Source organism: Cynara cardunculus (genome assembly GCF_001531365.2).
Source record: "Cynara cardunculus var. scolymus isolate 2C chromosome LG 1, CcrdV1, whole genome shotgun sequence".
Lineage (NCBI taxonomy): Eukaryota > Viridiplantae > Streptophyta > Magnoliopsida > Asterales > Asteraceae > Cynara > Cynara cardunculus.
This window is the reverse complement of record NC_037528.1, coordinates 35,729,669-35,742,451: the sequence shown is the minus strand read 5'-3', so window position 1 is coordinate 35,742,451 and position 12,783 is coordinate 35,729,669. Positions and strand designations below refer to the sequence as shown.

At 36.4% G+C, this 12,783-nt stretch overlaps 1 protein-coding gene across 1 annotated transcript in view; it reads left to right on the top strand.

The window, feature by feature from the left end:
- LOC112504068 (serine/threonine-protein kinase prpf4B-like) overlaps positions 1 to 11,269 on the top strand; it is a 32,863-nt gene extending 21,594 nt beyond the window's left edge. Inside the window, exon 8 of the mRNA XM_025108061.1 lies at positions 11,084 to 11,269. Coding sequence (XP_024963829.1) covers positions 11,084 to 11,269 — 186 coding nt within the window. The remainder of the gene's footprint in view (positions 1 to 11,083) is intronic.
- The last annotated feature ends 1,514 nt before the right edge of the window (positions 11,270 to 12,783 follow it).

Genomic DNA, 12,783 nt, shown 5'->3' with positions numbered 1-12,783 from the left:
AACAAACCTACCCTTAACCCCTTCACCAACACCTCGCACAACTCAACCCTTCATCTTCTCCACATAACCAGAACCCACAACAACCAAACCTTCTTCACCCCAACAACTGGAACCCATAACAACCCAACCTTCATCACCCCAACCAACCAAAGAAAACTCMCCCACTACCCAAACACAACCAGCCGAGACACAACCCATGGTGCACGCAGACATTCCTTCTTCCTCAAGGAATCCTCCTCAAGGCCTGGTGGACGAAATAATTCAAAACATGGAGTCGTTAAGAAAAAGACCTTAATTGCCGCCCAGGAAACCAATAATGATGGAAAATATCCATCAATACATGTACCGAGAATGCGAAGAAAGCCTGTCAACCAATCCTCCAATCCTATCGTCAGAATCTATGAACCTTCTACATCATCGTTTCATAAGACAGACTACTCAACCACCACATGCTGTCTTTTCGAACGATGGAATAAGAAGAGTCATAGACTTGAAGATAAAGTCATTTGCCAACAGAGCCATACGCTACATCGAGTTCAATGTGCAGAGAGCCCATGGGGTAGTTAGCGTGTTCAACGAGAACGACCTCATCAACCTCAATCCATATAACTTGATTGAGTTATATGCCTACACTGCTCAAAGGCAAGATCATGGGATACAATTTGGAATGGCGAACAGAGCTATTGTCAATACAATGGAGTCCCTGGTAGAGATCAGAGCCAAGACAGATTTTGAAATTGCATTCAGGCTAGGCATTGAGAGATTATCCTGCACTCCTCCAAATGAAGATTTCCAGGGCCTGCAGGAGATTCGTTCTACTTCAGTTCTTTCTCAACCTAAACTCGGACTTGTTTACAAGAATGAGTTTGGGGTTAAAAAGTTCTTCAGATTGACTGAATCCTTCAAGTACTCAACATATACACTTGAATGGTTTTAGAAAATTATTAGAGAAAGACTGGGCAGAAACCACGTGCCAAGGGAAGAGGGAAGCTATCTCATTCACGAAATTTCAACGATGATTGCCTATAGAAGACTACTCTTGCGCTTCAGGGAGATATACTCAGGTAGTCCGTGATGAGATGGAATTTTTGCTTATTTTGCCTTGATGTAATTTGTTTCCAGTTTTGTAAAGAAATTTCATCATCCAATGAAAATTTGGAATTTGATGTTTTTCTTCTAGACTAGTGTCTGTTCTTCACATGTACCTAGATTAGACATTGTTATTTCATTACTTAGGGGGAGATTGTTAGAACCCATAATGCAAAATATAAAAAGTAATGAAAAACAATAAGTGATGAAGAACCAGAAGACCAATGGAGATATCAATGCAGAATCGACTAAGTCTGGATCGATGGACAGACTATCCAGAGCATCGATGGAAAGACCAACCATTGGAACGATGGACGAAGTTCAACCAGCGGACCGATAGATGATGTGATGGAAAGTATTCTCATTGATACGATGGACAGACTAACACTTAGAATATTTTCTAAGTATTCATCCAAGCATGCAATGAAGACTTGAAGATAAGGATGAAATCACCAAACAGATAATGACAGTTGGAGATGACGAATCAACAGATGGAATTATAGTTTATCTTGTTTATAATGATTATCCATGTAAAAGATAAAYCTYATYTRTTAGCTAGACTATTTGCTAGAAAGTAGCAATAGATAGTTATCTTAGCATTAGCCATCTAGTATAAATAGACGACTAGGTCTATTGTAAAGAGCATATATGTGCGTACGTGAGAAAGGTTTTTACTCTGTGTTTTACGTTTTGTTATTTATAAAAGTAAAACCTTTGAAGCTCAAGTTTGTTCTTGAATGTTCTTATTTTAATCTTGAGTYTTCRTAACTTTCTTCGTAAAATCACTATAATTTGGTTATTTATAACTAGATTATTAGTGTTATTGAGAGATCTGGGATCAACACACTACCAGCGGCCGGCTGGAGGAATGGGTCCCTGAAAACCCATCCCCCATCACTCCCACCGACCAGCAGATGTCTCAGCTAAGGGAGTCACTCGACCAAACTAGAGTAAAAATACCTCTTTGTACCTCTAATTTTGTTGAGTTCCACTTCCTAACAGAAGCTGAAAGACTCGAGGCACTCAAGGCCGAGGAAGAACTAAATCTTCAATGTAAACAAACTGAGGACAACTTAAAGCTACCCAAGTCTCTTGCCACCAAAGTTCTTCCAAGGAAGAAATCCAAAAAGATGGTGAATGATATCCAGGCCCAGGCTAAGCTATAAGTCCCAATTATGATCAGTCTTCAACTAATCATCAAAAAATCCATGGCAGAGATATTTTTCATGTAAGAACACTTAGAAGAAGATGAGAGAGAAAGTCAACACCCAATATATGGTCAAACTTCAATTACGTAATCTAATTACCACAATAAAGCTCTTCTCCAAAATTACAAGGAAACACCCTTTATATAGGGTCAAACAAGACACAAGCAGTCAAAGTCAAACTATCTAAGAAAAGTCAAACACGGTGACTTTTACATAATTATAGACAAAATTAACTTTCAAGACGAATACAATTCATCACTGATTTTCAGTCCTAACATAAGCTTTTCTCCATTGCAGAAGTTGAACGCAAGAAAACACTGATGTTGGCCGACCATGACAGAAAATGGAGAGAAGATCGTCAACAAAAGAAAGTCAGCCCTCATCCTATTTCAAAGGTCACCATCAGCGGACGGATGAAAGACGGTGGGTTGCATCACCAGGCATAACCTTTACGCGGTCACCGAGTATCCTTCCTACCTCGGCGAGTACGACTATAGTGAATGGCTAGAGATCCGCCAAGCCATTTACCGCTCAAAATCAAGAAATAAGTAGATTATCAAAGACATTATTAGCGAGCTGATCAAGAAGATGTCCAGGTATGTTGCTGTCCCTAAAAAGCCGACTCTAAAGAAAGGTGTGTTAGGACTGAAAATCAGTGATAAATTGAATTTGTCTTGAAAGTTAATTTTGTCTATAATTGTGTTAAAGTCATCGTGTTTGACTTTTCATAGGATAGTTTGACTTTGACTTTGTCTTGATGTTTGACCCTATATAAAGGGTGAGTTCCTTGTATTTTAGAAGAAGGGCTCATTTGTAAAATTCTTTTACGTAATAAAACATTGAGCAGACTTTGACTATTTCTCTCAAGCTCTCCTCTCATGTTCTTGAGCTTAAATCTGATTCTGCCATGGATGTTTGAAGCTTATTGAAGATTGATCATATTAGGGACTAACAATTGGTATCAGAGCAGATTTGCAATGAAGTTGATAGAAGAAATCATTAAAAGTTGCATAATTTTCTGGACTTTCATCATATTTTTCTTGAATGTTCATATTATTCTTGAATGTTCATCTTTGTTCTACATAAATTTCTCTCAAATCTTTCATTTTTGGATGTTTAATTGTTAAAATTGTGATCAGTGTGTACGTTTTTAAGTCGTGAATCAGTGTTATTCATACAATTTCATGATTTGATCATTGACAATAAAGATTTGAAGAGATTTGTTAGTTTTATGAATTTTTGAAGTTCTTCGTGTTCTTATGAAAATTCATCAAAAAGATAGACTTTGATCCATTTTTGTATGAGTTTTTGTAATTTTTGTGTTTATTTGTTGGTTTGATCTAAGGTTGAATGGCTTTTTGATTGGATCTTGTTATCTTAAATCGCTTGGCTCTTCTCAACTTGTTGACCGATTTAAGTGGCTAGATTGTTATCCTGAGCGATTTAGGTCCTTACATTGCTCATAGTGTAAGCGATTTAGTCATTGCATTGGGCGATTTAGATTAGGCTTTGAGAGATTAAGAGCTTAGGCTTGAGCGATTTAGTCATTGCATTGGGCGATTTAGATTAAGCTTTGAACGATTAAGAGCTTAGACTTGAGCGATTTAGGCAGTGTATTGAGCGATTTATACTTGGTTTAGTTTCAGCCTTGAACGATTTAGTTCATAGGCTTGAGCGATTTAATTCATGTTGTGAGCGAGTTAGTGTTTACATCGCACACAGCCTTGAGCGATTAAGAATCAGCACTCAAGTTGTAAGCGATTTAGAACATGTTGTGAGCGGTTTAAGACTTAGTTGTGAGCGGTTTAAGACTTAGTTGTGAGCGATTTAAGACATAGTGTGAGCGATTTAGGCTTAGTTGTGAGCGATTTAGGCTTAGTTGTGAGCAATTTAGTACACATTGTGGGGGATTTAGTTTCAATCTTGAGCAATTTAGGATCATCCAATTTAGGTAAATTGTTCATAGACTCAGTCGATTTAGAATTTGGTCTGCTCTTGACTTAATCTACTCACAAGGTATACCCGAATACTTTCATCGGCCAACAACTTGATCTCTCACAGCTTATCTTGTAATCTTGCTCACTACATTGTCCAAAGTTCACCTTGTTGAACATTTTTTTCCAAATGGAATTTCCAGGAATTGTGTGAAGTGTGAATATTTTTTTAACTGAGTGTGATTGTGTAATATTTTTTTTATTGTATTTCTTTGATCAATTTCTTGAACTGCATAGATTCTTTATTTGATCAATCTTGATTTTCTTAATGGCAGCTTTTCTTGAGAAGGAGAATAAAGTGTTGAGAGTTCAGATTTCCAAGCTGGAGAAGAGTTTAGTGGACTATAAAGACAAATACATAAGCATATTTTCTGAAAATCATGCTAATGTAGAATTTATTGCAAATTTACAAAAAGAGCATAAAGAAGCATTAGAAAGAGTTGAGAATGATTCCAAGTATCAGATTAATAAACTTGAAATATCTTTGGATGATGTAAGAAAAGATTATGATAATGAATTGAAAACATGGAGTAAATCTAATAAAGATCTGTTTAACAAACTCCAGAAAGTCCAGAGTGAATTTAGAGCTGAAGAAAATTCTCCAGGTAGAAAACATACTGAGACTGATGACATAACTGATAAACTTCATAAGTTTGAAAGTGGTCTATTTGAGTTAAAAAAAGTTACTAGACTTAGAAAAAGAAAAGGTTTTGAAAACTGAAAATAGTTTCAATGTTGAAAGAACAGTTTTTGAAAAAGAGAAAAAGAGATTTATTGAATTAGAGAAACGATTTGATGCTGGATGTTTATCTTATGAAAATAAGATCAATTCTCTTGAGCTGAACGTTAAATTTCTTTTGAATCAAATCTCAGATTTTGAACAACTTATCATCTTGGAACGAGCCAAGGTTGATAAAGAAAATAAAGAGGCTGAACAAAAGCAGAAATCACTAGATGAAGAGAAAAGACTGTTTGTTCTTGAAAAGAAAAACACTGTCAAGAAACATGCAGCAATTGCCAAAGAACTTACAGAAAAGAAGAAGTGGCTASACATYGSTTCRRAAAATGATAAGGGAAGTTCAGATGAAGAAAGAAAGAAGTTTGAGAAAGAAAGGAAAGTGTTTGATAAACTGAAGAAAGAATTATAGGGTAAGTTTTTGGATACAGCAAAGAAATTGTCTGATCTAGAGACAAAACTTGTAACTGAATTGAATATGAGATCTGAACTTAAGAAGAAGTATGATTTAGTTGCTGATGAAAGAGACCAGTTACTTAAGAAAGTAACAAACTTTTCAAAAGTTGAAAGCTCAACTAGTTCTCAATCTCAGTGTAAAACTTGTTTTTATAATTGTTCCAGTGTTAAATCCAACAGTTATTCAAGCAGTCCTAAATCAACTGTTTCTAAGAACAAGTCTCGTTCTTCAAATCAGTTTTATCAAGGGTATGTCATTGGATCACCCAATAATTTTTCAAAAGTTAAACAAGTTTGGGTTAATAAAGCTGATTCAGTTGTGTCTCATTAATCTGTTGTAACTAACACTGTTCTCCCTTGCACTGTGAGATCTACTAATCAATTGACCAGTCTCAGCAAGAGAAGAATCCTATGCTCAAATTGTGGAACTAATGAGTCTGTTAACAAGAAGAAGATCAACAGAGGATATGGGAACAACTGGTTTGAAAACAGTTGGAATTCATTTAACAAGTATAATAAAGACCAGTATGGTTCTTACTGCTTATCTGATCTACCTGTTAAAAGTGCTAAAAAGAAGACATCTAATAGAAATAGATGGTTTGGAAGTTACAACATACCCYAGCCCGATACTAACAAAATAGGACCCAAATTCATTTGGGTACCAAAATCTATTTTATCTGATTTTGCAGGTATGTCAATTTTTGCTTATCAGAATATCATATCAGTGATACACTAATGCAGGGGGAGTTGTAATATGTTCCAAACAAGGCTTCTGAACAATTCAGTTCAGGACCCGTGCTTTACCGAGTGTGGTTTCTAAACACACAGTTTAGGACCCATACTTAAAATGTTTTCTTATTTTTTTTAATTTTTGAGCTGAATCGAATCATTTCTATAATCTACTTTCTAGGGGGAGTCTCTAGAAGTTCAATAAATAAAAAATATTTTTGGGAAGTGAGTAATTTTTTTTAAAACCAGTAGATTTTTTGAACAGGTATTTCCTGATATTTTACTTGCGTAATTTCTCATCGAACATAACTCCAATACCTGTTTCAGCTATTCTTCAAACTGTTATTATCACGTCTCTTATACGAAAATCATTTTCGGTGATAATACGCTCGTTTGTATTCAAAGGTTGATTTTTCTGATTTTTTTACCTTAATTGATATACACTTCATTTTTTTTATCAGAATCTGTAAAATCGTTCTTACAGATCTTCATTCATTTCTCTCGCATACCGAATAATTTGATCGTTGTCGCATCATTCCTTTATTGATTGTGCTTAAAAGCCAAATTTATTGATCAATTCTTTATCTGATCATTGTGCTTATTTGCAATAATATTTTTTTTGATCAAATGTTTGTGATCAACTGTACATAATGCTAAATCTTAGGAGGGACTGAGTGCTTATCAGAAATACCTCTACGAAATGTCAAAACCGACAAATCTACCCAAGAGGACAACCATATCTGAGTGAGCTTTATATACAAAAGGGTTTGTGTGCTGAGACTAAAATGAAAATGAGAGGGGTAGTTGTTGTGAGATTAAAAGAATTGACGAGAGTTGTGTCAGGATTAAAAGAACATAAGAATCCTGTTCCAAACTTCTAAAATCCGGGCATACCACACAATCTATTAGTTCTCAATTCTTTCGAGACTAATATTGAAAAGGCAAAGCCCAGGTCAATGCTTGTCACAACCCCACCAGCTACTCATTTATCTCTCAACAGATAAGTGTTTCAATAACACTTGGGGCACGCAGCTCATCATCTATCAATTTCTCATTCGGAGAAAGTTGATATTGAATCAGAAGGATATATGTCCCCCCTTCAAGTCTTTTTGATCACTAATTGAGTCTGATAAATTTGTGTAGTCCACACGGTTTATCTTTCTGAATCTAAACAGAAGCATTAGTTGCTTTATCTTTTTACACTCCACAGATTTTGCATTTTATATGTTATTTTGCCAAAAACATTCATAGATATGTTATTTTTAAGCTATTGATTATTGAATGGAAGACCTGGTGAGATGAGCCTCAAAAAGTCTCATATATACAGTACATCCGTTGTACTGAGTATATCTGTTATACTCACAGGMCAATCTTTTWATAAGATTGAAAACAATTTCATACGTTGAAATTGGTTGTTATTTTCCCATTCCCTTAATCTGAAAAGATTATACAAGTGGATTTGAAAAGATCTACTTACATTTTTATGAATTGACGATTCTTGTTGAAGTATCATTCATTCTGAAGTATGATGTAATGATTCTCATTTCATCATAAGGGGGAGTATGTAATAATGAATGAAATGACCAATTCCTAACATTATAAGGGGAATTTGTTGTAAAGATCAAGGGGGAGTAACTTCAATAATGGCAAAAGACTCAAAAAGAGTGCGATTAGAGATTATTACCAAAGATTATTCTTGTGCTACAATGTCCGAGAGTTGTTGAATGTGAAGATCAATTTTACAACAGTTTACTGAAGATCAATTCTAAAGTTCGTTATTGTTTATGATCTATATTGTCAAAAGAGAAGATCATCGCGGTTCTACATTTGAGGGGAGAATGATAGAAGATCTTTCTCAAACAAATGATTGTCTGAAGATTTCAAGTTGAAGATTGTTTTTGAAAAAGACATAGAGTGCTTAAAGCTACAAAGTTCAAACGAGACTCAAAGCGCGCAATTTCTTTCAAATCTGAATACAAAGAGGGAGAATGTTAAGACTGAAAATCAGTGATAAATTGTATTCATCTTGAAAGTTAATTTTTTCTATAATTGTGTTAAAGTCATCGTGTTTGACTTTTCATAGGATAGTTTGACTTTGACTTTGTCTTGATGTTTGACCCTATATAAAGGGTGAGTTCCTTGTATTTTAGAAGAAGAGCTCATTTGTAAAATTCTTTTACGTAATAAAGCATTGACCAGACTTTGACTATTTCTCTCAAACTCTCCTCTCATGTTCTTGAGCTTAAGTCTGATTCTGCCATGGATGTTTGAAGCTTATTAAAGATTGATCATATTAGGGACTAACAAGGTGGAAGAAGAAAAAGACCTTCAAGTCCTAATGACGGACCAACCCTGAGGAACGAACATGAAACAAAGTTCTTCTAGGATGAAGTCCTGAAGGCTACGAAAAAGCCGGACATCTCTATGTTGAATCTCTCACTGCCATCAAAGGGTCTCTACATACACAACAATATACACATCAAGCATGAGTTAGGATTTATCTTCCTTGACTATGAAGGCGAAGCCAGCTTCCAAAGAATGTATGAGTTACATCTCTGCCTAATGGAACATCTTGCATACATCCGATATTGGCTGAAGGATGACATATATGGTGAAACGATGGACATCAAGATGAGAAAGGAATTTCGACATCGAAAGAAGCTCGGAGAAGATGTACCTGGATACATCAATCTGAACAACTTAGATTAGTAACTTTTATTTTGTAATTTGTCATTCACTGTATATAGCTTTTGTATTCTATGTCAACTTTCAGTGTTCAATTTATATATTGTAAGTCTAAGATATGTACTAAAAAACTTGTAATATTTCCTTTTTTGAATTAATATAAGTGTTTCATTTGCATCACTGAAAAAGATCCCTGAAAAGAGTAATAGGGACACATGTCTATGAGTTCCAGTGTTCTCTTACATTCATTGACAATCTATAAGTCAGTGAACATGCTTTTAGTTTCAGTTTCCCTTCTTATACCTTTTCTTAAGCTTCTAACTTAAGAAATTTACTAAGTAAAAACTGACTCACTAAAAACGATTCCAAAACAGTTAAAAGGGACATGTACTTTATACATAACTTTTCTTTACTGTTATTTGATAAGGCAACTTTCTTTATGTTGCTTTGTTATCATCAAATAAAGGGAGATTGTTGATCCTCTCTCTCATCAATTTGATGATAATCCTTTTTACCTTTTACGAAGTATTATGTTTCCGTCTTTCAGTACCAGCGATTATCACTGAGTATGTTCAGTGATAGCTGAGACATGTATTGTAAATCCTACAGCAACAGCGATACTTCAAGAAGACAAAACTCACACCAAAGAACCTTCAGTGAAAGTCAAGACTTAGACTGAAGATTAGTGAATATAACCTGATCAACATATGTGTGAAGCCTGTCCAAGCCTCAGCGAATGCTGAAGAGACCTTCAGGGTTATTCCAGCATTCAGCGATCAAATGAAGCTTGCTGTGCAATATTACCTTTTTCTTGTCCTTCCACACATAAAGAACAAACCCACACCATTTCTAGAGTGTAGTACGGTACGGAGCCGATTAGTTGACTCTACTACCCACCAACTCCATGAAAGGATGTCTGCTCATGAATATGCTTTTGTACTATTCACTGTGGCAAAGGACAAGTCTTTCTCTAAAAGCTTAACGCATGTTCAAACCCTACTGCATTGCATTAAATGTGCATTTAATGCAATGAGTATATAGATGAGTGTTCTCTCTATGCAGACGTACCCCAACATGCATACACACAAGAGATCACACACCTATCTAAGAACACTTACGCTTATCTTCAAGCAAGTTAGAATATTTTCAAGTATTCTAAAAAGTTCTTACCCAGAAATAACTCATTTCCTTCTTAGTCTTAACGGCAAATCTTTTTCTTTTGCTAAGATCTTTAGTGTGTAAGCTTAGATTGTTTTAGATAGGTTATTTTTACCTTATCTATTTCCGCATATAATCTTGTAAAATATGTATTGATCTTTCTTTATCAATATATATTTTAAATTTGGAAAGTTTCGTGTGTTTGTATTCATCCCCCCCCTTCTACAAGTTGTTTCTATAAAACTCTTGTAGACCTTAACAGGACCAACACTCTTCTTCAGTGATAAAATGTTTTAAAAGGTCTTTTCATTCAGTGATTCTTCTTATCACTGAACGCTTTCAAAACCCTTTCATATTCTTCAAATAGTGGCTTTTGAATTTCTTAAAACCTTTTTGTTTTAAAAGAAATAAATTATAAACCGTTTTAATGACGACACTTTCTTTTACCAATACGAGTTGCATTGAGACGCGCATAAAAGTCTGACACACGCGATCTCTTCCAAATTCCATCCAATCATGGATGAGAACGTGATACTTTTTCATCATGGCACTTCCTCAACAATCGTATTTTCCTCTCTCCTATTTCTTTTTCTCTCTCCTCCTACTTATAAATATGAGACTTCTCTTCTCATATTTTCGTTACGCTTTCAAAATCTTTGACGAACCTCTGCCAAAACATATTTGCAAGTAAGAACTACAAACTAGAACGCTCAAAACCTTTGACCTTTTATTCTAAATCTCTAAGGCCGATACTCCTTCTTTAATATTTTGAACTGTTCTTCTTCGAATGAAACTGTGTTTGTTTATTTAAGAACTTGTTCTCTTAAAATACAAACATTAAGATTATTAACACATTCTCTTACTTGGTTATAATCTAAAGTTTCAAAGCACTTATTCTTCTTGAAAAACCCTAATATTTTCTTTATGGATTTTTCAAAAGAAGTTTTATAGTTCTAAATCATAAAATCTCACAACCTAATCTTGGATTACTAACAAAACTTTTATATCTTATTTCTTATCTCTTACAGACAATGGCTGCCAAGAATATGAACTTTTCACTCGAAGACGTGACCTTCAAGGCAAACAACCATGTTGCCTTATTGGACATCCCTTCAAACAAATCCTTCTACGAGAAGGCTTCTTCCTTCCTCAAGATGTCACCAATCGCCTACGCTCTAACCCATGAACCTGTCATGATGAAAGAAGCTCTTTAGCAATTCTGGATGACTGCTAAAGTTATACAAGATACTGACAAGCATGGTCAACAGGTGGAGAAAATCTCTTTCACCTTCAACCGCAGGACCGTCAGCTTTGGTTGATGACGCTAAGGCATGCTCTTCGATTTTCGAAGGGTCCATTCATCAGTTATCCTTAAACTGAAATCATCATCGATTGTCTCAATGATATTGGTTGTGCATGGCCAATGAAGAAAGACTCCGGCAAACCCCTCAAGTCACTATCGATGATCGAGAAGAACCACATGTCAGCAGTGTGGCAGTACCTCTTCTCCCACTTCATCTAGTGCATGGGAGGCAAGACTAGAGGTCAAGATCAAGCCTCAAGGGTCGTTCTCAACATCGGCATTTCTGTCATCCACCGATGCCCTATCAACTATGCAGCTGCGATCTTCGAGGACCTGGCGCTGAAGCTGAACAAGCGCTAGAGGGAGAAATTTGTTCCTTACACCAGGTTTCTTTCCATGATGTTCGCCAAAATCTTCGGCAACAAGTACTCTGAGGAATATAACCTTCCTATCTGTAAGCTTGGATCTAGGATTCTGGATCATAAGCTAAGACATGGAGACATTGCACTATATGCTGCTGTGCAACCTGCCTCTTATTTCTCTCTTTCTTATCCTTCTAAGGTGGTTAAGACTAAGGAAAACCCCCCAAAGTCTATCCCAACCACCACCACCCTCTCTACCGAACGTCCATCCTCTCAACCCACTCCTGGTTCTCCCTTCGAGGGCCAAGAAATCCATAAAGGGGACACTCACGACTCTGGTTGTGACCTCTCAAAAGGTCTCAGCTATTGAAACTCGCCTTACCCCCGAGGCACTTTCAGTTACCCTTCCCACCTCGTTAGTGATTCCTACAGTCACTGTCGTACCTGTGGCTCCTATCCCAATCGCCTTAGTGACCCAAATCACTGAAGGTGAGAATATCAGCATCGACACTACTGAACACTCACGTTCATCTGTCTCGGCCATTTTCTCCTCTCCTCCATCATTGGTCTCGACACGTGTTTATGATTCATCAGCGACTATCCTCCTTAATGATGAAACACCCACCACTGGGCCTGAGATTGCTCCTCTCGGGGCATCTTAGCATACGGTCGCCTATCCTCTCGAAGAAAACTTGGAGCAAACCTGTGTTAATCCTTCAGATGACGTTGATGAACCATCAGTTCCTTTTGAGGAGACGCCAGCCATGGACGAAGAGTACAACATGGCTGATGACGTGAAGTTACTCCTCTCCGCTGTGGAGACTGTCTTTATCAAAATGGATGAAGTCCATAAAGGCATGCCTCTCAGGGATGAAGTCTCCACTGCCGTTCAGCTGTCTGTGCTGAAGGAAAAGAAGTCAAGGACCAGCTCTCGTCGATGCAAGTAGCTGTGCAAGCGAATGCTGAGGCCATCACTGCTTTAACAAGTAAGACCGATGAAGTGAATTCTCATCTCGAAAGCATAAAGAGTTGATGCAGCAGATATTGGCCACTCTCCAACAGT